This window comes from Podarcis erhardii, assembly GCF_964252035.2.
Source record: "Podarcis erhardii genome assembly, chromosome: 2".
Taxonomy (NCBI): Eukaryota; Metazoa; Chordata; class Lepidosauria; order Squamata; family Lacertidae; genus Podarcis; species Podarcis erhardii.
In genome coordinates, this window is record NC_138498.1 from 24,374,050 (window position 1) to 24,400,106 (window position 26,057).

The 26,057-nt window shown below is 41.0% G+C and overlaps 1 protein-coding gene across 4 annotated transcripts in view; it reads left to right on the forward strand.

Moving 5' to 3' along the window:
- The first annotated feature begins 5,895 nt into the window (after positions 1–5,895).
- Positions 5,896–26,057, forward strand: part of CEP112 (centrosomal protein 112) — a 224,113-nt gene continuing 203,951 nt past the window's right edge. For 2 of the 4 annotated variants that reach the window (XR_014153298.1, XM_081849579.1), the window contains exons 1-6: positions 5,896–6,289; positions 9,474–9,618; positions 12,305–12,495; positions 13,754–13,923; positions 22,657–22,753; positions 23,928–24,002. Coding sequence is in view for 3 of the 4 variants with exons in the window: in XM_081849579.1 (XP_081705705.1) it covers positions 9,510–9,618; positions 12,305–12,495; positions 13,754–13,923; positions 22,657–22,753; positions 23,928–24,002 (642 nt within the window). In the remaining variant the exon portion in view is untranslated. The remainder of the gene's footprint in view (positions 6,290–9,473; positions 9,619–12,304; positions 12,496–13,753; positions 13,924–22,656; positions 22,754–23,927; positions 24,003–26,057) is intronic. The other 2 variants (XM_081849578.1, XM_081849580.1) reach the window with 2 other exon arrangements.

A 26,057-nucleotide genomic window follows, 5' to 3' on the forward strand; every position in this document is an offset into this window, starting at 1 on the left:
TGAACCTTTTCTGTCCGGACAGCCACTCGCCCGTGGCTGTCTCAATCGCTGGCAGAATCCGTCAGTGGGCGTTTCTTGAACTTCTTCCAGCAAAGCAGCTCTTTGACGCCTAGTCTCCGCCTACTCTCCCTGCGCGGAAGCCTTCTGTGCAGGGAGGGTGTGGGCAGCGGGGGACCCGTGCTCTCCCCGCTGGTCTCCGGCGAGGAGTCATGGAGCCACCTCACCGATTCCCCCATCTGCCCCCCTTCTCCACTGGTGCTACGCTGATTTCCTTCCCCAGAAGATGGGCTGCTTCTCTCCCTCCCGGGACGCTCTACGGAATCCCTCTGCAGCCCTCCCTCTCCCTCTGGCTCCGATGGCAGTTCCCTGACAATAATATTGCATTATTAGGTTTTAAATAATTTTCTTGATGAAAATGTTGTTAATTTGTGAGCTGGGCTAGAAAGGGCTAGCAACGAAGGGAGCTGACTACTGTTTTCTCCAGACTTCACCCAGCACAAGCACGTCAGGGTATCTGCTACCTGAATGATCTGCTGTAGCCTTGTGGAATGGAACTTCCCCCAGGAGACACAGCCTGTGGAGACAACCATTGCCCCTTGTAGCTGGGCTAGGAGAAAAACATCTGGGTTTTGAAACAAGATCTCTCTCATCCCTGTGTATCTTGAAAGACATACCTGTGGCAGGCTCACAGTGTTCGTCTGTGTGTCTATCCATGCTCCTAGGTGCAGCATGGGCTGTGCAGGTGTCAGCTGGCTATTTTTTAGATCCTGCTGTCCCTGGGAGCCTGGTCTGATCAGGATGTTGGCTAAATAAGCAAATGCATGGACCACCTATTTCCTCAGACAGGCCACAACTGCTACAAATACCTACATGAATACACTCGGTGCTGCACACAAGCCAAATCAGGAGAGTTGTAATCATAGTGAAGTCCCTGGCATGCAAATCTCACATACTGGTGATGAAGCTGATGAAGTGGTATGTGAAGACAGGCCTCTGTGAGATCCAATGTGGCTTGGGGCTTTCCAGTACAGTGATACCTCGGGTTAAGAACTTAATTCGTTCCGGAGGTCCGTTCTTAATCTGAAACTGTTCTTAACCTGAGGTACCACTTTAGCTAATGGGGCCTCTTGCTGTCACCGCGCCGTTGGCACACGATTTCTGTTCTTATCCTGAGGTAAAGTTCTTAACCCAAGGTACAATTTCTGGGTTAGCAGAGTCTTATAACCTGAAGCGCCTGTAACCCGAGGTACCACTGTATTGTCTTTGACCCACTTTAGATTCAGAATTGCCCTCCTGTCCCCAATTTCCTGGGAATGGTGACTAGAATGGAATAGCAGGCATTGCCCCAGGAAAACAGGCTCTATCATTTATATGCTGCTCAGATTCTTGATGGCATCAGCTAGTATTTCTGAAGCCTTTTGGACCTGAATGAGGATAAGGAATAAGGTGGGAGAATTGGGCAAATTCAAACTGGTGTCCTCTGACAATGGCCAAGATCCATTGATCCCTGTAGGTGCTGAGCCACAATGAAGCAAAGTGCTGGAGTTCTGGTCAGGCCTGTAGCTGGTGCTGTGGGTCTGATGCCTCCCCACACTTATGTCAATGAATTGTTACGAATTGCTCCTGTATCCAGAAGCCAACACAATAGGATTAAGAAACGAAACATGAAAAAGGACAATAAAAAGTGTGTGCAGATCAAGCTACTTAACAAGGTACCAATCAGAACATCTGGAGAGGGGGGAGAGACAGGGAACAATTATCTAGATATTTACAAACTGACAAACAAGTACATACCTCCCTGGTGAAATCTACTTTTTAAAAAACCTATATATTTTTTATTATTAAAGATTTGCTTGGGTTACAAAGTGAAATCTACTCCTAATACTGTGTAAATAATACTTAAGCATTTAGTAAGAATGGTTTCAAGCATATACTTTTTCACTGTTTAAAATATTTTTCTGTTTCACAACTAATGCATTGCAAAACAGAATACGTCAAGAAACATGCGTGTTGACTGGCTCAAAATATCACAAAATGCTACTTGGCTGTTATATCACAGCAGGATTCAGGTTCTGTCATACTGATTTTCCAAACTAGAAACTTGAGGTTTTCTTGAATTCTACTTACCCCACCAATGGTGGCTCATTCATTCTACTTACCAATTTCCAAGATGGATGCATTAAAGCGCTTAAAACACTATTCTTCCAGAGTAAAATGATGGTATTTTTGTAATTATATCCCTTGGCAAGTAGAATAAAAATTATTACCCCAAAGCCTCTGAAGCTGTGAAATGAATTTTGTGACTCACATTTCAAACATGAAAGGTTTGCGCAGAAACCCTGAAATATTATACTGTGACTAGAAGTGTTTTCAAGAGTTTATTATGATGAATGAAGCCTGCCTTTTTCTTTGTAGACAACTGAAAGAGTGCCTCAAGCTGTGCTTATGCTTCTTGTGGCAACCTGCTGTGGTACTTGCAAAGATAAGAGAGCATGGGGGGGGGGCGAGGTTTAAAAAAGCAGCAAGCTACAGTCTATCTAAATGAATACTTTTTTTACAATTCAGATTGTGAGTTGTATCACATTGGGGATTTGTACATATTCAACCACTGTATTTTCAGAATCAATACCTCTGGAGGGACGGTATGCAACATATGTTTAGTACAGTGACTTTCTTTGGTAGTTGGATTATGGTGAGCATAGTGACATCTGCCTTTTCACTCTTGGATAGAAATTAGGCAGGTTATCAAGTCACATAAATCTGTACAGGAATTCTTTCCCTTTTACAAGCTGTTCTCTTCTTCAGTGCTTGAAAATGAAGCTATCAAAATACAGTAACATGATCCCTTCGGAAATTAGGCCCAGGGTGACTTGTAGTTCCCTGGCCCTTCGTGTCTACTAGAGGTGTTGGGAAACTTTGGCCCTCCAGATGCGGTTGAACTACAGCCCCCATAATCTCTGATCACTGGTCATGCTAGCTGGGACTGATGGGAGTTGTAGTTCAGTAAAACCTGAAGGGCCACAGGGTAGCTATCCCTATCTGAAATATGTTTACCATGTACAGTGGTGCCTCGCAAGACGAAATTAATTCGTTCCGTGAGTTTTTTCGTCTTGCGATTTTTTCGTTTTGCGAAGCACGGACTTTGGAAAAGCTTCAAAAATCACCAAAGTCTTCAAAAACCTCAAAAAAGGCTACCACACCGCGTGCTATGAGTTGCTCCTTGAAGTGAATGCACAGTTTTAAGAAAAAGGAAACAAACTTGCAAGACAAAGGAAACAAACTTGCAAGACGTTTTCGTCTTGCGAAGCAAGCCCATAGGGAAATCCGTCTTGCGAAGCAACTCAAAAAACGAAAAACTCTTTCGTTTTGCAAGTTTTTCGTCTTACGAGGCATTCGTCTTGCGAGGTACCACTGTACATTCATGGAACAGTATAAAGAATAATAGCTGTTGTCACTTGATATTTAGCAACTTTTACTGGTCAATGACTGCTGAAACTGTATTGAGCAGAAATGGTTGGCATCCACCTGTCTCAGGATACAACAGATAGGTAGCCGTGTTGGTCTGCCATAGTCAAAACAAAATAAAAAAATTCCTTCCAGTAGCACCTTAAAGACCAACTAAGTTAGTTCTTGGTATGAGCTTTCGTGTGCATGCACACTTCTTCAGTGTTATCTGAAGAAGTGTGCATGCACACGAAAGCTCATACCAAGAACTAACTTAGTTGGTCTTTAAGGTGCTACTGGAATTTTTTTATTTTGTTTAGGATACAACAGAGTGTGCCTTTGGGACTGAAGTCAAACTGCTGGGAGAGTTACAGCACCTGCTGTGGCTGCAGAGACCAATAGCCAAGAGACAGCGATCCGGGCTGAGTTAAGCATCCTCATCCAATTTGCATTTGCTATGAGTGGCTCTAAGGACAAATTATTGCCCAAAAAGCAGGATACAGATATAATGTAATAATAAATAAGTAAATGAACTGAGTGGGATGGACGTCTAAGTAAATACGTTTTTGACTTGCAGTGAAAGGTGGGAGAGTGGAGAGAATGGAAGAACACAAACGCAAAAGTTTTCCCTTTCAGTACCTCAAGGACCCAGGAAGTGTTCAGGCTGTCACTGAATATGCTGACACGAGGCTCTTTGGTAATATGCCCTTGGTAATATACAGCAGAACAAACATGTTTTTGTGGCACTTCTTTACCCAAGATAGTGATTGTCTTCTTATTTTTTTAAAAAACACCATCACTGCAGGATACAGGCTGCTGTAGAGTAAGTGACTGCAAGCAGATATAAAAGAATTTTAATAATGGGGGGGGGGGGGGAGGCCAGGCAGTAGCTCCTGGGAAGTGAAGCAGGGACAGTCTGTCACAGGGCTGGATTTAGGTTTGATGAGGCCCTAAGCTACTGAAGGTAATGGGGCCCCTTTTATGTGTCCAGCTGTCCTTTGTTGCTTTTTTGTGTTGAATATATGCTATATGGTAATTTATGCACCTGGATAAAGGTACCCCTGACCATTAGGTCCAGTCGTGACCAACTCTGGAGTTGTGGCGCTCATCTTGCTTTATTGGCCGAGGGAGTTGGCGTACAACTTCCGGGTCAAGCGGCCAGCATGACTAAGCCGCTTCTGGCGAACCAGAGCAGCACACAGAAATGCTGTTTACCTTCCTGCTGGAGCGGTACCTGTTTATCTACTTGCACTTGACATGCTTTTGAACTGCTAGTTCGGCAGGAGCTGGGACTGAGAAACGGGAGCTCACCCCGTTGTGGGGATTCAAACCTCCAACCTTCCGACCGGCAAGCCCTAGACTCTGTGGTTTAGACCACAGTGCCACCCACGTCCCAATTTATGCAGCTAATAGGTATCTAAAGCCATCTTCACATAACAAAATATGTATTTTATCAAAGTAATTGTTGAACTGAAATACAATTAAGAAGAAGTTCGATATATTAATAGTACATCCAGGGGTTGTTTTCCTTTAAATTTTTTGCCCCCCCCCCAAGAGAGTGGGGCCTTAGGCTATAGCTTGTTTAGGTAAAGGTAAAGGGATCCCTGACCATTAGGTCCAGTCGTGGACGTCTCTGGGGTTGCGGCGCTCATCTCGCTCTGTAGGCCGAGGGAGCCAGCGTACAACTTCCGGGTCAAGCGGCCAGCATGACTAAGCTGCTTCTGGCGAACTAGAGCAGCGCACGGAAACGCCGTTTACCTTCCCGCCACAGCGGTACCTATTTATCTACTTGCACTTTGACGTGCTTTCGAACTGCTAGGTTGGCAGGAGCAGGGACCCAGTAACGGGAGCTCACCCCGTAGCGGGGATTCGAACCGCCGACCTTCTGATTGGCAAGTCCTAGGCTCTGTGGTTTAACCGAATCCAGCACTGCTCTGTAACCTCTCTTAAGGAATCACTGATATTTGCAACCCCCCTAATAGCAATTTACTCTCTCCCACCCCCACCCCGGTCAGCTGCGTAGCCAGCCACTCCGGCACCTGGAGCAGTGCGTGCCCTGAGCCCGTGGGCATCATATAAACAGCCATTATTATTATTATTATTATTATTATTATTATTATTATTATTATTATTATTATTATTATTCTATCCCGCCTGTAATAAATGTCCAGCGCCCACCACCGCCCCCTGCAGCTCCCCAGCAGTCTGTCAATTCTCCTTTGTCACCTGAGCCTACTGGCTCCGAAACCCCATTGATGACGGCAGGGCTCCAAACGGGACACGCAATTTCACCCCCCCCCCCTTAAAACTCGGCCACGTTGCTGCCGCGCTACCCTACCCAGCCCGCAAGCGGCGCCACTCCTGGCGAGGCCTAGCCGCTTTGCCCAAGCGCAGGCCGCGTCGCCTAGCAACCCCGCCGACGCAGCCGAGCTCGCTGCGCCGGAAGCGGAAGTAGTTCGGGCCCGTCGGGCCTGCCCCTCGCTGAGGGAGCCCGGCGGGAAAGGGCGGGGTTGGTTTGAACCGTTGGCTGCCTTTTGGCTGGTCTCCTGGCAGCCGCGCCGACTTTCCTCGGAGCCCCGTTTCTCGGGGTCGCGTCGTTCAGCCCCACTGAAATAAGGGGGGGGGGGGAGAGAGGGAGGCGCAGGTTTGGGAGGCCTGTGGAGGGTTTAGGACACCCCCTCAGTTCACTGCAACCACCGCAGCCCCACTTCTGGGGCATCTCCTTGTAGCCTCGCCCTTGTGTGGGGGTGGGGGTGGAGGGAAGTGGGGTTGTGCCAACCTCCCTCTCTTTCTCTGCCAGGGGGCGAACCTTTGCCCAAAGCCTCGACGTCGTGGACTGCGCGAGGTAAACGGAGCTATGTTGACATTTCTGTGCTTAAGGAACTTGTTGCAGCCCTCCTCTGCACAGTTGCTTGGGAATAAATCCCATTTAATTGGATGGGGCTAATTTTCCGAGTAGGTATGCATAAGCCTGGGCATGGGCCAGTGCCGGATTAAACCCCTAGGCAGTCGAAATCTTGCCCCCCCCCGCAAATTATCTCCTAATACTATATTTCATTTTTAAAGGTAAAGGGACCCCTGACCATTAGGTCCAGTCGTGGCCGACTCTGGGGTTGCGGCGCTCATCTCGCTTTACTGGCTGAGGGAGCCGGCGTACAGCTTCTGGGTCATGTGGCCAGCATGACTAAGCTGCTTCTGGCAAACCAGAGCAGCACACGGAAAACGTCATTTACCTTCACCTATTTATCTACTTGCACTTTGACGTGCTTTCGAACTGCTAGGTTGGCAGGAGCAGGGACCGAGCAACTGGAGCTCACCCCCATCACGGGGATTCGAACCGCCAACCTTCTGATCTGCAAGTCCTAAGCTCTGTGGTTTAACCCACAGCACCACCCGCGTCCCTTATTTCATTTTTACCAACCAATTTCAACAAACTGATTTCATTGTACAAAAACAAACCGTAGCCATTTGGATCCGTTGTGGCCCCTGAAAGGCATGAGGGGGCCCTAGGCTGGTGCCTATGCTTCCTATTTGGTAATCCGGCTCTGGCTTTTGCACATTTACATTGGGGTGTTTTCTTGGCCCCATTGAACTTGGGGGTGGGGCCGGGATGGGGGGACCTTGGAGTGAACGCGTTTATGGTGGGGTTAAAAAGGCAGCCGTCCTATGTACACTGATCAAGGTCCCATTGAACTGTCAGGCATATTTCTGCACAGGTGTGCCAAGGATTGCGCTTGCAGGGTCCTTGCCTTTCCACTGAAAATCCCATATCAACAATTCTGTGTGTGTGTCCCACTATGTTTGGTAAGCGTTACTAGGGCATAAGGGTGCACAGGATTACTGCCTGAGAGATTTGCTGCGGCCATGTCATATACGCATCCTTGTAGGGTGGAGATAAACTACTCTGGCCGGCCTGATGATTTGTTAGTGGGAGAGAAACGGCAAAATAATGCAATTAGAACAATGTTTTTAAACAGAACACTCAAATTGGCTCAAAGAGCTGTAGCCAGATTGTTTACCTGGGTTGGTTATAGGAAGCATACAACTCCAGTGGTGACTGGTTTGCTTGTGGGCACAATTTAAAGTGCTGGCTAGGATCCATAAAATCTTATTCGGCTTAGGTCAAGGATATCTGAAATACTGTAGTCCCTCATATAAACCTGCCAGGGCTGTGAGATCTTCAAGGGAGGCCCTTCCCATGCTCCCACCACCCTCACAGGCATACTTGTGGGAGAAGGTCTTCTCAGTGTCTGCTCCCAGACTTTGGAACTCCCTTCCTAGAGAAGTTAGACTTCTTGTCCTTCTCTGGCAGGTGAAGATGTGCTTGTTCTAACAGTCTTTTGGGAACTGAATGCTTTTAAGGGAAGGCAGGTGTTGTGTTTTTATTTGTGATGATCTGTATGTGATCTCATATATACAGTGGTTTTTTTCGGGGAGGGATGCAGGGGTATGCATACCACTAAATATTTTGTGAATCTTTGTACCTTTGTCCAGTTACTGTATTTATTTCCCCCGATTTGAGCTATAAAATGGTGATTTTCTTAAGTCAAAACGAGAGTACCCCTAAACATTTTTTTTTTAGAAAAAAGCAGCGTGTGTGTGTTCTACTAGTGTTTAATTGTTTTTTAATTATTGCTTTAAAAAAATATGTTTTTAGCTGTTTCTGTTTTAGCTGTAAGCTGCCTTAAATCTCTGTCAGGGAAAAAGGCGGAATATAAAAAGATATAATAATGATAGTACAGTGAAGTTTTTTGAGGATAAATATCTGTGTTGACCTGTGCTGAAAACCAATTTAGCTAAGCAAGTAAGCTCAAAAGAGTAACAATGTACATGATGTCAAGGAAGTGTTTATCTTATGTCTCTTGCCTATGATACATATTAATTGAATGTCAGTTCAATTTTAACCAGTGGAGGCATGCTTTCAAGTACATGACTGCAGCTTCTAACTTGGCAAAGCAATGTTTATCTTATACTTAAATTCTGCACAAACTCCACATATAATTCTGATAGTTTTTTCGGTAGTATTACTGTTTGTCTTCTCCAAATTCTATTTAAACCCAAGAAGCTTGGTAACTCTAGCTAGTGTTCTAGGTGCATTTTGCAACAGGGAATTTCATTAGCGTGAGCAGTTTCTGAGGTCTGGGCACAGTACTGCACCTAAGAGTTCAGATTAAAACTGCAGCGTGGAAGGAAAGGAGGACCTTTTTCTGCCTCCCCACTTCCAGCTACTCTCTTAAGACTGGAGAAAATACCTACTTAAGAATATTAAGGGGTAGGCAGGAAATGGAATAGGTCATGTGAAGAATGAACATAATATTTTAGATTCAGGTACGTAGCCTAGTTGGGTATCTGAAGAAGTGTGCATGCACACAAAAGCTCATACCAGGTACAAACTTAGTTGGTCTCTAAAGTGCTACTGGACAATTTTTTTATTTTTTAAATTTATTTATAATATTTTAGCTGCCGTTCATTCATTTTCAGCTTTGTATTGTTATTTTAAAAGGTGGCCATAACCTAGGTTTAAGGTGCCATTTAGCTCCTAGCTTTCATATCTCAGTTTCTCTGACTGTAGCTTATCCCTCACATAGCTACAATTTCCAGCATCCTTATTAAACTACATTTCTCAGGGTTCTTGGGGTGTGTGTGTGTGTTACTGGTTTTCAATCCAGATCCCTGCTAGCTAGGGATGATGGGAGTTGTGGTCCAACAACAGCTGGAGACCCAAGTTTGGGAAACTCTGATCCAGATGATGGACATGATATATATCCCTGTCAGCAGGTTCTTCTTTTGGGAGGGCCATTTTGAGAAGAGTATGAGGCAGGCAGTATCTCACTTCCATCTGTTTTAGATGTCAAGTTCTGTTGACACACTACTACTTCCTACATTGCTCTTTAACATCTGTGTTGGCAATTTACAATGGACTATATTTGGCCCAAGCTGGGAGACCTGTTTGTTGAACTTTGCTGTGTATAAATAAAGTATTATTTAAAATAAAAGATTGCATTGTGTTTTTTGCATTGTGTTTCCAGTTATCCTTTTAAACACATCTATATTCCGATTGTTGAATGAGCAGAATGAGTGGTGAAGAAGAAACTTGGGAGAAACTGGATTCAGAATTTGATCACTATGTTGTGGATATGAAGCCTTATGTTTTGAAACTGCCTCACAAATCAGGTAAACATTAGAATGAAACAATATTAATATTTTATTTTGCCATTTTACAGTAGCACACTTAAACCAAATAAGATAAACATATATGCTCTTTAATCTTGGCTTTGCTATATGATCAAGAACCATGATCTTATAAATAAACTGAGTCCTAATTTATCTTATGGACTCATGGTATGTTGTGAATATTATGGTGGGGAGGGAAGAATGAGTTTTTCTCTGAGTAGATTTATCACATCAAAGCACTGCTTACAGTTGGATTGCTGTGTGTAGCATGCTTTATGTCTAGGCAGCTAAGACTATTCTAACAACTTTGTGTGTCTTCAGCAAAAGTAACAAAAATCATATATGCTGCTGATCTTGAACTACCTCCCTTATACACAAAATACCCAGATCTCGGAGACATGGGTATAGTGATGGGGATGTTCAGTTCACTGAGGAAGCTTCATGCAATGAAAGAGTCTGGGAATCCAGTCCTGTCACTTGGTTTTGAAGGGCTTTCAAGTGCAGGGTCACAGTGCTGATGGCTGCCCAATTCCAGTAGCCCTGGAGCATAGGATTGTATCCAACTCTTCTGCTCCACTTGCTTGCTGACTGATTGATTGAATTGTTTCCTGCTTGGCAGGGGGTTGGACTCGATGGCCCTTGTGGTCTCTTCCAACTCTATGATTCTATGATATACTGCCCTATACCTGGAGGTCTTGGTGCGGTTCACACAATAAAATCAAAATATGAAACCACAAAATACATAATCAAAATTAAAAAGCACAACCCAATAGCCGCTGCCCACAACTCACATTTTAAAAGGGCATAGGCTTCCTGAGCAGAACTTTACCCCTTTTCTCCCCTGCAGCCCACCCCACCCTCAAAATGGGGCAGATTTGGGGGCTGTATGGGCAGATGAGCAGAAGGGAGAGTTCTGTTGCGCAAGTAGAACTGTTTGCACAGTGTTGATTGCAACCCATAGGGAGGAAGCCTAGTGCAATATTCTTTGCTGGGTATAAAATTGGATTGAGGGATTAGTAAAATATATAAAATATGGTAAGTTAGGATTTGATGATGTGAACAGTTATTGTTGTTCCAAGAAAAGGGATACAGTCTCCCTGGCACTTGCGCTGTGTATAGAGTGCAGGTGATGGTGTCTAGTGTCAGTTTAGTGAAGGAAGAGGAATGATGGAATAAATGCTTTACCAAATTAAATACTGAAAAGTGCTACAAATGTGCATAATCATAACATTTGTTTTCATTGTTTATCTTTTAAGCATTTCTGTTAATACTGATTATTCAGGCTCATCCTTCTTAATGATGTAAATATACTTTTATATAAAGAATTCCGGTTATTTTATGATTAATCACATAGAGATAATGAAAATTAAAAACAAATAGGATTTGTTGAGGATTATACCATTTTATTAAATTACAAATGATTTTTAGAAACTTCTCTTCCTGATCTTACTTAAAAACAAATAAACACTATAGCAGGTTAACTAATATTATTGCTATTAATGAATGAAAAAAGCATTTTTATAAATTTAGAGATTACAGATAGAAAATGGACTTACTATGTGGATGTAATCTACAAAGTGTAAGTGCTTGATAAATATTTTGTTGATCAGTTTTTTAATCCTACTAGTGGTACATGTTGTTACAGAAGAACAACCAATGTAATGCCATGAGAGGTTGCTGAATTTACTCCTCTAGTTAAAATATTTTTACAAGTAGGCTCAGTATATTAGTAACAGGATGTGGTTTTTCATAAAGAGGATAGAAAATTGTTTCACTTCCTGAAGAACACACATGACATTTTAGCCTTAATTCTGTAGAGGGAATATGCCTGTATTTTATCACTAAATTTAATACCTTGTTCTTAAAATGCTTTCATTTATTGTCTCCCAACACAGCCATGAAATGTATACAACATCACAAGAATTTGAAGGGGTACGCTTAGAAAAAAAATGTTGCTAAGTCTGTGGTGTGATTATACCACACTCTGATCCAAAGATTTAGATCTGTTTCATATATAGTATGAGAAAATCTATACATAAAATATGTATGATTTAGTGTATAAAAATTATAAAGGTGTATATTCAAACTTGTAATACACAAAATATACAGATGATTCACACATTACACTGAACACATTAGAAGTTTTTTCTCTAACGTATATAAAAAAAGTCCCATGTGGCAAACTTTAAATCCATAGAGGTGTATTCTGTGGTATTGCTCAATTTTTTTTATTTATTTTTTTGCATTCATTCACTAAATCTGCTTTCATGTATCCCCTAACACCTTGGAACAGATTTATAATGTGTCTTTGTGTTGCAGGGAAAGGGTGTTCCTAAAAATTACTTCTTGTTGCACTTATGCAAGCCTTACCATCAGCTGAATGATGCTTGAATAAAGCTCATAGCCTGTACTTCCTTCAAATTTATAAGTAGCTTTTACACGCAGACACATGCATTAAGAGTCAAACTACCAGTATCCGAGTGCTTCCCTGTGTTAATTAGTCTGTGTAAGTGTAACAGTTTATGCGGTATTACTAACTTCCGAAAGATTTCTTTTGAAGTTTATATTTTACAATAAAACATTTTCAGCTCGGCATAAATTTATTTATTGATAGAAAAGGTAAATGTTTAGACCGCTGTAATATCAGCTTCTTACACTTGATACATTCCACCCCCACCCTTCTCAGAACGTCAGAGGTGTGCCCTTTGGATCAAAAAGCTTTGTGAGCCTTCAGGTGCGGGCGCAGGTACTGTGGGTAGGAAGAACCGGAACTTGTATGGAAAGCTGCTTCTGCATATGCTGAAGAGAGGAGTGCTGGAGGGCCCCTTTACACAGAAACCAGAAACAGGAACACTGAAAACTCTTCCTTCGTACATGGTAAATATGAAGTGTATTATTATGAAAGGATATTAGTTGTCACTGTATGAGCCTGAGGGCTTTTGATCCAGCAGGAGGCCTCACTCTCACAAGAGGCGGCATGGTGTTTTTGGCTGATTCCCCCTTGCCCTGTCCTAGGGGATCCTCTCTAGGGCAATATTTTGGGAGTGCCAGGGGATGGAGAATCAGCAAAAATGGCTTCTTCTCATGGATGCCTCCCTCCATTGCAGCTGTGCTAAGAACACTAATTGGATTTCATCCATAGTCAGCAAATTAACGTACCTATTTTGCATTTATGGCAATGCACACAGAGATCCTTTTGGAGTTGCAAACAGGACAAAACAATTTGGGATATGAATTCTTTTTTAATGCCTTTTATTTTTGCTATTGTTGCTTTTACTGTGCTAAACTGCCATTCTCATAGAAGCCTAGGGTAGTTTACAGCATAATAAAATACAATTAAGAGGTTTTAAAAAAACTACATATGGATACTGTTGTTCGGATTGCCTTACGTTATCACACTGCAGGCCATATCTGTTTTTGGAAACTCAAGTAGGGATGTACCTCCTGATCTCAAAGCATTAGATACTTGGGCCTCATGCCATCCAGGGCTTTGTACACTGGTTCCAACACTTTAAATGGGGTCCAGTATCAATTTGTTTGTCTACCTGAACTATGGAACTCCTCAAAGTGCTTTACAACTTGAGCAATTTGAGAATCTATTCTGACATAAGCTAAGGCACAAGTACTCGGGTGTGTCACTGGGACACAGATGTATGGTGTAGTTGGTCTAAATTGCTGGACAGTGTTGATGTTTGATGATAGCAAAATGTGTGACCATTTATGAAGGTTTTATATTTCTGGCTCTTCAATATGTATATAGGAGATAATGCAGCGTGGTAAGAGTCTGTGAAACCAAGTGAGAAGTTTAACACAGAGTTGACCTTCAAAATAAATATGAAAAGGTTACTCCAGCTGAGTCTGACATAAATTTTTTATTTTTAAAAATGATACTAAGCAAATGGCAAAGATAGCCAAGAAGCTGATAAATTGTGTTAAATACAGTCAAGGATAAGTTAGAACGGAAAGTCAAGTTTCTGAAAGGTTATCACTTTCCGGAATATGTGTAGAAGTATTTTGGTGATAATACATCACTTCTGTTGCCTAGGTCCTGGAAACTCATAGTTTATGAAGAGAAGCTAGCAGATGTTCCTGGAAACTTAAAAGCGGTTTTATTTTTATTTTTTTTTAAATGTAGTCTATCTACTTTGATGAACCAAATTCAGCAAGAGTGTGGAACAGCAGCCCAGAAGGTTTACCTGATTGGGTCATGGGAGAGCTGGGACAAAGTGATTCTAAAATGGATGAATCCTGGAAGGTATCTTTTAGAGAGGAGTCTGCTCTAGTAACCTCACCCCTTGGACACAGGTAAGAAGTGCTTTGCTAATCTACATAAATATATCCAAAACAAGTAACACTGAAAAGAGACACCTTTGAAGCATGTTAAAACATCACCTTGGCACTCACGCTAAGAAATTGTGCTTACAGTGTAAATTGCAGAGAAGGGCCATAAAAGGCCTGGCTTGCACATCACATTAAATTATAGTTGAAATAAACTGGTTTAATGTGAATGTGCATGCTGCTGATACCACTCCTTCCTCACACCTGCTGATAAACTAAACCATGGTCTGTCTTTGTGTTATATCTGAACCTGGACTCATGGTTTTTTCCTTGGCTTACTGCGGTAACCCAAGATTTGTTTTTGGATTGCTGCTCATGGTTTCTTTGGAGAGAAAGAAATCATGAGGCAGGGCCTGCACGTAACATTAAGCCAGACCATGGCTTTGTTCCCCAGTGGCGTGGCAGTGGTGGTGAGGGACAAGCGAAGTGCTTATGATTTCAGCAGCATGCATGATAAGAATGAGGTCCCTGTCTGCTTCATTGGGGCTTTTAATGATCTAGTGGGCATGCAAAAACATGGAATTCTTTTTCTGCCCTCATTTGCTTATTCTAATTTTGTAAAGCTCTTTATGCTTCTCAATGGCTACCCCAAGATTTGTAAACCTATTCCTAGAGAGGTCTTCCTTAGCACCCCCTTTCTTCCAATTCTTTAAAAGACTTTTAAATATACATTTAGAAAGCCTTTGGCCTGTCATATCACCCTGATTTTATTATTTATTCTTCTTCTTTAATGCAACCAATGTCTTTTGTTGCTAATATGGCACTTGAGTGTACACATGTTTCTGCGAAGGTCTTCCCTGGTGCTCACAGTGTCTCCTCCTCCCACTGAAATTAGGCTTCAAAGAAATAATAATTCGCTGTATGCACAGTGGCAGTGTGTGTCATACCCATGGCAGTTTTCTGGTTTGCAAATGTGCCAATAGGCCCCAGAAACAAAGACGACCCACCATGCATTAATGAGTGGAATGGTTCCACCAGTTACGGTACTTATATTGTAGATTAGTTTTGAGTCTTAATTTAAGCCTTAGACATGTTTGCATGTTTAGCTTTTGGATTTATAGCTGGAGCAGAGTTTAGTAATCGAACTCCTATTGCCTGCTGCATTGTATTCTATTGTTGCTATGTTGTTGTTTTTTTAAGGCTGAGTGTATTTTTCTATTTTTTGTTAGCTTCTGTGGGCTCTACAGGAGGAAGTGTGGGGTATACAGTAATTACAGATAATTGTTCCTTGTTGTAAATGAATTTGAGATCCTGTGAAAGGATCAATAAAAGTAAAAGTCATTATACTGTGATTCTCTTTTGATGTTGGAATTTGCTGTGCAACAGAATGATAGTTTTTGCTTTTAACTTAGCTGGTGGCTGTAAACTCGGCTGTGCAACTTGCTTTAGAAATTCACTTCTGTTATGCTTTCTGTCTATGCACCTCATTTGAATTGTAGACCATAGTTCAGGTATAATGCTAAATAATGATTTAGTACTACTGTGTGGTCCAAACCACTGAGCCTCTTGGGCTTGCTGATCAGAAGGTTGGTGGTTCGAATCCCTGCGATGGGGTGAGCTCCCGTTGCTCGGTCCCAGCTCCTGCCAACCTAGCAGTTCGAAAGCACACCAGTGCAAGTAGATAAATAGGTACTGCTGCAGTGGGAAAGTAAATGGCGTTTCCGTGTGCTCTGGCACTCATCACGGTCCTCTGTGCACCAGTAGCAGTTTAGTTATGCTGGCCACATGACCCTGGAAAGCTGTCTGTGGAAAACGCCGGCTCCCTCAGCCTGTGCAAGATGAGCGCTGTAGCCCATAGTCACCTTTGACTGGACTTAGCCATCCAGGGGTCCTTTACCTTTACCAAGTACAGTGGTACCTCGGGTTACATACGCTTCAGGTTACATACGCTTCAGGTTACACACTCCGCTAACCCAGAAATAGTGCTTCAGGTTAAGAACTTTGCTTCAGGATGAGAACAGAAATCGTGCTCTGGTGGCACGGCAGCAGCAGGAGGCCCCATTAGCTAAAGTGGTGCTTCAGGTTAAGAAGAGTTACAGATAGGTAGCCGTGTTGGTCTGCCATGGTCAAAACAAAATAAAAAAAATCCTTCCAGTAGCACCTTAAAGACCAAGTTGGTCTTTAAGGTGCTACTGGAAGGATTTTTTTTATTTAGGTTAAGAAGAGTTTCAGGTTAAAAACGGACCTCCGGAACGAATTAAGAACTTAACCCGAGGTACCACTGTACTACTGTGTGACAAAATATTTCTGTTCCCACATATGTTTCCCTTTGATTAAGCATAGTTTGATATTGTATCTGAACTGACAAACTGATGTATGCTTAAAATCAGAAGCTGAAGCTGGTTTGTAACCCTGTTTTGAAAGGCAAGTGCAAATAATTATTTGCCAATTTGGATATAATAGCAAATTCTGACTTCTGCAAAAGAGGAAGTAGCTAGTTGGGAATATGATGTGAACATAAACTCATTGCTGTAGCTCTGAACCATGGTTTGCTGTTAGATATAACCCAGCCCAGAGTTTTCTTTGCAGCTGAATTTTCAGAGAACTGAAAGAAATCTGTGTTGGACTGTATTTTTAAATGAGGGATGTAGCACCTTTCCTCAGTAAGACCCTACAGTCCTGGAAACATATGTTGGTTACGCTTAATATTAAGAGTAAGGTAACTAAGAAGCATTGTGTGAACAAACTATTTGTCTGACTGCTACAGGAAATGCAAATAATTTGCTGACTGCTACAGGAAAAGCCAAATAATTTTTAACCACATTTCTCTATTTCTAGATGCATATCTATAACTTGGACGCAGTCCTTGGATAACAGCTTGACTTTCTTTGCAAAAAGAATTGTAGATTTTTGCAATGAACTTTCTAGCGTGGCAAATGCAGTACTTGTTTGAATATAATTCCAGTTTGTTTTGTTGGAACAAAATGTTTTGATTACTTTGTTTAGAAGGGCATTTTTCTTACCATGATTTTATTCCTGTGATCTAATTTAGCCTCCTGTGGAGATTATGGGTAAATTTTTTTTTTTAAAAAAGTGTAACTTTGACTTAGGGCAAGCAGTTTGGGTAGGTAGCTAAAGTCAGTGTTTACTGGTCATGACCTGATTCATCATGAGTAAATATACCCCCCTCAACAAAAGACGAGTGTTTTTTATTTGTAATATTTCACACATGTGCTTTTTATGGTGAGTAATTTATTGAAACTTGGAGCTGAAGTCTAATGCTGCCTCAAATTTTATAGCTCCTTGTACTTTGAAAAATCACTTTAATCTTAAAAGCTGTCCCCCCCTTCAATATGCGTTTGATCATTGTTACTAAAAAATCTTTGATTAAAACCTTATTTGTGAAGCATTTCTAACAACATTTTACATTATGCTGTTTGTGTTCAAGGCTGCTTTTTATTATTAACGATGTAGAATCCGTAGCACCCTTTTCTTAAGGATGTATTAGAGAAATCATGAATGCTTCATAAATACATCAAACTGTCCAACAGAACAGCCCATCTAGTCTCTTGAACTTTTAAAAATATCCAACATAACCTTTTTAGGAAGGTACTCATAGCGAGCAGAGGGAGGAATGAGAGGTGGTAGAGGACTTTTCTAGGGTCCTTAACAGCTATCCTCTGTCTTGATTTTTATTTTATTAATTTTTTAGTCAGAGCTTTCCCTGGATATGCTGTTTCCTTCATTCACTAGGACAGATTCCCATTTCAGAGTCAGAATGCCTTCCTTTGGTTTGTATTGGGCTGCCAAAAGGCAGTGCTATTGATAATGAATAATATTTATAGTTTCATGCTTTCAACTACCCTGATCAGTAGCAAGTTTCAGTGGCAATCTTTACAGGAACAGCAGCCTTGAACAAAGTGAATATTGAGAGCTTAGGTATATGTTTGTAAAGAAACATATTTGGAGGGGGTGGGGTCAGCATGGGAATGGACAGGCACTCAGAAAAATAGTGCCTTTCTTTAAGTGGAATTGATTCTCCCAATACTCACGCAAAACTCTTTTTCTAGCTAGCAGTTTGGCATGACTGCATTCTAGCTGCTAATCATCTACTCCCACCCAGTCAGGTGGGTTGGGAAGCCCTAAAATCCACCAATACATACATTATACCAGTGTCCTAGTTGGCATATTTGGCAGGATGAAACATATTTAGCTATTACAAAAATCATCTCACATTGCAAGACTGTCAAACTGTTTACGAGACTGGGTGAACCATTATTTTGGTTACTAATCTATACAATTCAGCAAGATGATACAAGACTTCTGAAATATGCAAGAAGGAAGGAACAGCTACATACACAGGCAGCATTTTTTTTTTTTTAGCACAATGACTTGGATTGTTTTCTCATTATGCTCTAGAAATTGACCCACAACTGAAGCGGTAAAAACTACGGATTATTTTTGGGATGGCTATTGCTGGTTTCTTGGTGTAAATGGCTGAAATTGTCAGCAGGTGGCGATCTTGTTCTGTAGAATAGACTAAAAGAGGTTCCTTATTTTTTTGCTAGCCAAGTTTTTTGGTAGGGTGGTCTCTGCAAGTATGTTATGTTGGTAGCTACTCTGTTTCAACTGAATTAGTTTATTTCCTGAAGAGCTTTTCTTACAAGTTAAGGACTCAGAAGCATTAAACGTTATTGATCAGAGGAGAATCAATCATTTTAATTCAGAAATGGTTGGATGGGTAGAGTTTAGTAGAAAAACTTCTCCTTTTTTTTTAGGTCTTTATTGCATTTATTTACATAGGTCTGTACCAGCAGTGGGAAATGGGTTGCCTTCTAGATTAATAGGACTTCAGCTCCCATCAGCCCTGACTATTGACCATGCTGGCAGAGGCTGGTGGGAGTTAGAGGCACACTGGAGTGTCATAGGTTCCCCATCCCTGGGGAATGTGAACATAGAAATACAGAAAGCCTACCTTGTAAACAAGTCAGATCATTGGCCCATCTAGCTTTTTATTGCCTACACATACTGACAGTGACATTCTAGGACAGGATTTCCCAAGCTTTGGTCTCCAGCAGTTTTTGGACTACGAGCCTCATTGTTCCTGACTACTGATCTTGCTAGCTAGGAATGATGGGATTTTTAAAAAGAAATGGGGAGGTAGGGTGATTTAAGCAGTAAAGGCAGGTATGGCCTTTTTTGTTTTGTTTTTACAGCTTTTCTTTCTTTAAAATTTTTATTCCACTTTAAGTGATGTACTGTCATGCCTCGGGTTGCAGTAGCTTCAGGTTGAGCATTTTCGGGTTGGAACACGTTACTTCCGGGTTTCGCCGCATGTGCAGATGCTCAAAATGACATGCGCATGCACGGAAGCGGCAAATTGTGGCACGCACAGATGCGGGTTGCGTTCGCTTCAGGATGCGAATGGGGCTACGGAACGGATCCCGTTCACATCCAGAGGTACCACTGTAGCTAGCCAGCCAACCATAGTCCCCCAGAGTCCCTTGGATTGAATGACACGATGTCACAGGTAATGGAACATTGCTTAATGGCCTATTTTATAAACCAGCCACTCCCACTTTCTGGCTAGCAGGTGTGAGCCACCAGGGATTAGGTAGGGTTCTTCCACCACAAAATATCCCCACGACCACTTTAGGATCGCTTGACCAAGCAATAAACTTCCAACATGAATTGGAGCAAACTCCTAGCTAATATGCACCCATATCAGCGGAGTAAAATCTGAACAGGAAGTCTAATTGATTAGCATTAAGAAATGGTTCTTATAGCTAGCACTTTTTTTTTGTAGCAGTACAGTTTATGGATGAAATATAACAAGATGTTATGTACATTTCTAGCATGTTTTAATAATTTGTTTAACAATTAGGAGAAAATAGAATGTTTAAAAATTTAAACATTAATGAAATATTAAACAGGATTTTTGTTTTTGTATTCATCCATTATTCAACCAAATAGGAAGTTTGCTTCCTAGGCTTTCTTCTGAAATGAAAAGTCTGCTATATAGTGTATCAGATATGGCAGTTCTAAACTCTGTTCATCATTTATGATCACAGCAAGCTTGGGAAGGGAAGAGAACCTTTCTGTTTAGCTCCAAGATTCAGCGTGCCTGAGAGCTCCCTGCATGGTTCATAAGGTCGTCAGGCATTTTGGGAGCTGCACAAAAAAAAAAAAAAAGGCCAAATCCTGTCCTTACCTGTCTGACATGAAGTGCAGAGTGGGTGACAGTCTCATGGGTCAAATTGAGCAGTCTGATGTGCCAAGAGCGGTTCTCTACCCTGATCTACAGATACAAAAAAATCACCTGAGATGCTGAAGGTATCTTGCCTTGCCTCAGGGAACAGTATAACCCTGTAAGATGTTCAAAGCAGTCTTAAACACAAAGTTCAAACCCCCATCACAGGCAAGAATGGCACTGTGAGAAATAGCCTGGCAGAAAGTGCAAAAGTAGTAACAGCTACTAAAGCACTGGTGTCAATTGGCAATGTGGTTATTCTTGAATTGGCGGCTGGGATATTGAAAGGAAAATTCAGGAGCCAGATGATGAAATTTGATGTGCATTATTATGAAATCCTATTTTTAAACAGGGGAACCTCTGCGGCATTTCTCTTCCATGCAAATGATAAATGTTGATTCAAAAAGAAGCAAAGCATTAGGGTGTCGCCGCAGCTAAGTATAATTTTCCATGGGCATTACAACATGCCACGTGGACATGATGCTGGCCTGCAACTTGTGAATGCATAGTAAAATGTCACAGGCACAAGGTCTTGCTTTGGAGGCATTTATTTATGAAATCATTCATCAATGAATTTTCACACGTCACAAGTGTAACTTATCTCGGTTACACATAAATTATTGAGGTTGCTAAACTGTTACATCATCATCATCATCATCATTATTATTACCATCCTATACCTGTAGGTCTCAGGACGGTTCACAGAATAAAATATAAAACCACAAAGTACATAATCAAAATAAAAACAACAACCCAATACCCCCCACTCCCCCCAAAAACCCACATTTTAAAAGGGTGCAGGATCCTCCTCACAACATTTAAAGTAAGACAATTAACAAACCTGGACAAGAGCCACCCGTTGGAAAGACCATGATCTCAGAAATGTCTGCAGCAATATTTATTGGCAACCAAATTGGCTGGGTGCCTTTCTGATACAAAGACAAAAATAGCTTTGAAAAAGGGGAGGGGGATAGCTTTGGTTGTTGAGTAGATGTAACATATTCCTCTTCCGCAAGGGGAAGGCCTGTATCTAATGTTGCAAATGAGTCCTCTTTGCTGAGTTTCATCTTCTTTCTTCTTGGCGCTGTTTCCACCGCTGATGAGCTTCCACCAGGTGGTTGTTTGTCCATGCCAGAAAGCCACCATGACTTTCTGGATCAGCCTCTTGGTCAGAGCCTGTATATCTGCCAAGGTCTGGAAGGATGCTTGGGTCACAGCTTTCAGAAACGAAATAACAAGAAAGCACTTAAACTAATATGCACATGTGGTGGGAATGCACAGCCATTAAGGAATTTTTCAATCTATAATGAATTAGAAAAGTTATTTAAGTTCTCATTTAAGAAAAAACCTGAAACCTTCCTCCTAGGCATAATGTCATCAGAAATAAAAAAAAGATGTTAGACCACTTTTTATGTATATGACAGTAGCAGCCAGGATCTTAATTGCAAGTAACTGGAAAAGTGATAAAACACCTACGATAAATGAGTGGCAGGTCCAAATGATAGAATATCTGCAGTTGGCTATGATGACAGGGAGAGTCATAGGATATCTAAAACAGAAAGTACAGAAAGAATGGAAAATCTTTAAAGAATACCTGGAAAACTATTTTAATAATAAACCTCTCCTGGAAGAACTAGAATGATTCTTGTAAAATAAGAAACATAATGCTTTTGGTATCTGATAAAAATAAAGAAAGTAATACAGTAATTTGGAACTGTGTGTGAAAGAATAATAGAAATAATAATACAATGAGTCTAATTGGAAGTTAAATGTGTTTATTCTATTTTTCCAATTCTTTTCTTTATTAATTTCCTTTTTTCTTTTTCTTTTTTTTCTTTTCTTCCCCCCTTTCTTTTGGTCTCCTTCTTTCTGATCTCTTAACAAAGAGATAAAGTTAAACATGAAAAGTTGACTAACACAAAGTCATGTTTTGTAGTTTGTTAACTATTGTTAAAGATGGTAAACTGTAATGAATTGATGTTTTAGATATTGTTGATTTATTGTTATTGTTGAATCTTAAATAAAAGTTATATTTTAAAAAAGCACTTAAACTACCAGTGGCATGCTTCTTGGTTATTTTTGTAGGGAGGATCAAGGCAGTTAACAAATAGTTTAAGGTTAATTGGAATGAAATAGTATTAGCTAAGACATGAAATATTATGTAAAGAAGCTTGCAAATGTTTCATTGGTCACTATGAATTATCTAGTATAACGTAATGTAGGAATATAATATCCCTGGATGTTCAAATGGCTGCAGCTGCTCCACCCCCTTTGTTTAATGGCTTTATCTTCTATAATGCAACATATTTTATGTTTTGTTTTAATTTCATATGGCCTTCTAGTACCCTTGTGATGGAAAGGCATGATAGAAATATAAATAAACAAATGGTTTTTTGTAAATTGCTTTGAGATGCCTCATGGGAAGTGATATACAAATGAAATAAATAAATAAACAATAGTTTTCAGTAAGCTCTAATTTGTTTTGTATTCCCCCCTCCCGCCTACAATAGGGAACAATATACATATAATGGGAAGCGAGCACTAAAGTCTCGTTCTATGAGTCCACTTCATCTGCCAGAAGAGAACAACTTTACCTCAAAGACACCAGTAAGATTATTTTCTATTTTATTTTCTATTTGCAGTAAAATTTCTTGAATGGTCAGTTTGTATGCTGAAACTCATGAACCGTACAGGCAAAAGAAATTTGTGATAAATAGGACAAAAACCTGACATTTCATACAGAAATGTTACATGCCTGCTCTGGCACAAGGTTTCTGGCTTGCATTAAGCCAAAATTCCTCATTATGACCTAACCAGTGGACTGTTTTAATGTCAGTTAACAAATCAGGATCTTCATGTTGAAATACATGGCAAGGTTCAATGGAGATTGGCTTGTATTTCAACATGAAGATCCTGGCTTATTTTACTGGTTTGTTAAATGACATTTAAACAGTGCTGGACTTGTGATGGGGAAAGGAAAAGGGGTGCTTATTCCTGGGTCCATAAACCATGGTTTCTGAAGCCAGAAATGGTGGTCTTACCTGGACCATTGCATTTTGACCGCGTGGGTTTTAAGGGAGTGTTTTCATCAGATATGGTAAGTCATACAAACTTTGTTTCCGAAATGGCCCACTTGTGTGAGAAGGCCATCCTAATAATTTTCAAGGCTAGACTTGGTATATTTGTAGTAGTTGCCTTCTACAGATTGCTGAGGAGTTGGGAGGAATCCTTTTGAGATTTTGTAAGCAAGTCACCAAAGACATGAATAACTGATTGTTTATGGGGCTTTAGATGATTGACCACATTATTGATTAACATACTGGGTACTCACTGTAGCTACATGATATAGAAATACCAGCAGTCAAATACAGTTTCATGGGGAGTAGTGGCATTAAACAGACACCGCTTGCTTTAAATTTATGGGACCTAGAGTAGACTGTTCATAAAATGCAGTTCTCATTCCCGCCCCCCCCCAATATATTTATTTAGCCTGTAATCCAAAGCACATACTAGGGACTAAGTTTCAGTGAACAGTGGGGGACTTTTTTGTATGTACATATACGTAGGATTGCACTGTTAGTGGCTAATGTGTTGGGACTTCTGCTTGGATTAGTAAATTGCCTGAGCAACTTCAATATGTGATCCACCTTGAACTGGAGCTAGAAAATGAATTTCCAACACTGGCCAACATTTCCTTATTAGAAATGATAAACTTTTTGCTTTGCTGTTTCTCCATGTTTGCTCCAGCTATAACATTTCATCTGAACATTTAATATTCCAGGAGGATCGTCACATACAAAAAATGTCTTTGGATGACAGTGACCTTGAAGCTCGTCTCAACAGTTGGAATCTTGGGGTAAAATAAACATGCATTTCTTTGATTTGCTGGCTTTAGAAGAAAATGCATTTGTAATTTAGTCTCAACAGTATGGTCACTAAGTGTCTTTTTAGGCCTGGTTCACATGTCAAATTAAACTATGGTTTAAAATAGTGGGACTGTGAAGTCCCTATTGTTCTCTTTGCCCATTCTTTTCTTTGGTTTGTTTGCTCCCTAGCCTGCCAAAGACTGGCTTTGCATTATATGTTTCCCTTAAACAAACCATGAATTGCCAGCCCAGAATGAATCTTGGTTTCTGCTTGTGGTGTATTTTGGGGGTAATGAACCATGAGCCATGGTTTGTACATAATGCAAAGCAAGCCTCTGGTTAGTTTCCTGTCTGGTGTGCCAATGAAAGGAGCAGGAGAGGAACACAATGGGGGCTTTCAAGCATGAGGCATTAAGCCACAGCTTATCTTAAACATTTGGTTTAATGTTATGCATCAGCCATAATGTTAGCATGGAAAGAAACTGGAATAAATCTTAAGAGGCTATGAAGATTCAGGTAGGTAGGCTATGAAGGTTATTGTTTTTGACACATCAAGGTAGGCTGAAATGATGAAATGTTCATCATTTGCTGAACAAATGATGCCATGGATTCATAACACTACAAGGGACAAAACAAAACAAATTCCTTCCAGTAGCACCTTAAAGACCAACTAAGTCAGTTCTTGGTATGAGCTTTCGTGTGCATGCACACTTCTTCAGATACAGGTATCTAAAGAAGTGTGCATGCACACGAAAGCTCATACCAAGAACTGACTTAGTTGGTCTTTAAGGTGCTACTGGAAGGAATTTGTTTTGTTTTGACTATGGCAGACCAACACGGCTACCTATCTGTAACTACATGGGACGTTAAGCTGAGTGAGAAAAAAGAAAATTCCTCTACCTTTAGAATATTTTCATAAGTAAATAAAGGGAGCCCAGCTGGATCAGGCAAAAGTCCATCTCGTTCAATATCCGGCTTCCCAAGGCGTCTTAACAGATACCTCCTGGAAAATCCAGAAGCAAGGCATAAAGCCAAAGCGCTCTCACCTGCTATTGCTCCTCAAATTTGTTATTTGATCAGAATTTTAATGTCATTGGTCCTGGAGAATTAATGTAGCCATTGGTGCCATCTATCCTTCATAAATTTCTCCAGCCTGCTTTTAAAACAATGTAAGCTAGCTGCCATTTTCAAATCTTAGGGCAGCAAATTTCATACATTAATGTTGTGATGCATGAAAAAGACAAACTCGGCCTGAATTTACTGGCTATCAGTTTCCTAGCAGGGAGGCCATTCCCCCACACCATACACTATTTTACAAACTTTGGTTTCCTCCCCCTACCTAACACTTTTTCCAATCCGATAAGTTCCAAACATCATAGCCTTTTACTATAGGGAAGGGGTTTCAGCCTGATGATATTTTCAGGAGGAGTGGATGTGCTGGATCTGGTCAGGGTGGAAGGTATCCTGTTCCTGTTTTGCATTATAAAATGTTTTCCATTCTTCTGACATCGGTGGAAGGGGAGATGTGCTGGTGTAGTTTTGGCCTTTGTGGGGGCATGCCAGAGAAACAAAGGGACTGTGGATCCTGCAGATCCAAGGCCTCTCCCAATCTGCCTCTGACACACCCTTTTTTTATCCTCTACTGCTATGGAAATACAGTTCGTCTCTGCTGGCAGGTCTTTCTGCTGCAAAAATGGGTGCTTCTCTGGGGGCACAAGTGCTTTTCTGGTGGTGAGCCTTCCTCTCTGCTGGAGGAGCAGTACGTACTTTACTTCAGTCACCCTTCAGCTGACTAAAGCCTGTTTTAGGAGTGCTCCCTAAGATCTATATTTCAGTATTTTGATTTAAAGTGTATGCCCCCCCCCTTTAACAGCTTCTCATCTTATGATCAAAGAGTGTAATCAACCACTGTTTACAAAGGGGGGATTTCCCATTGACTTCATTAGGAAATGGACTGTTTCCCAGTATTCTTCAATAATATTTTTTTTTATGTGTGTGTATGTTTACAATAACAGTAGAGTGTTTTTGTTAGGATCTAATGATGC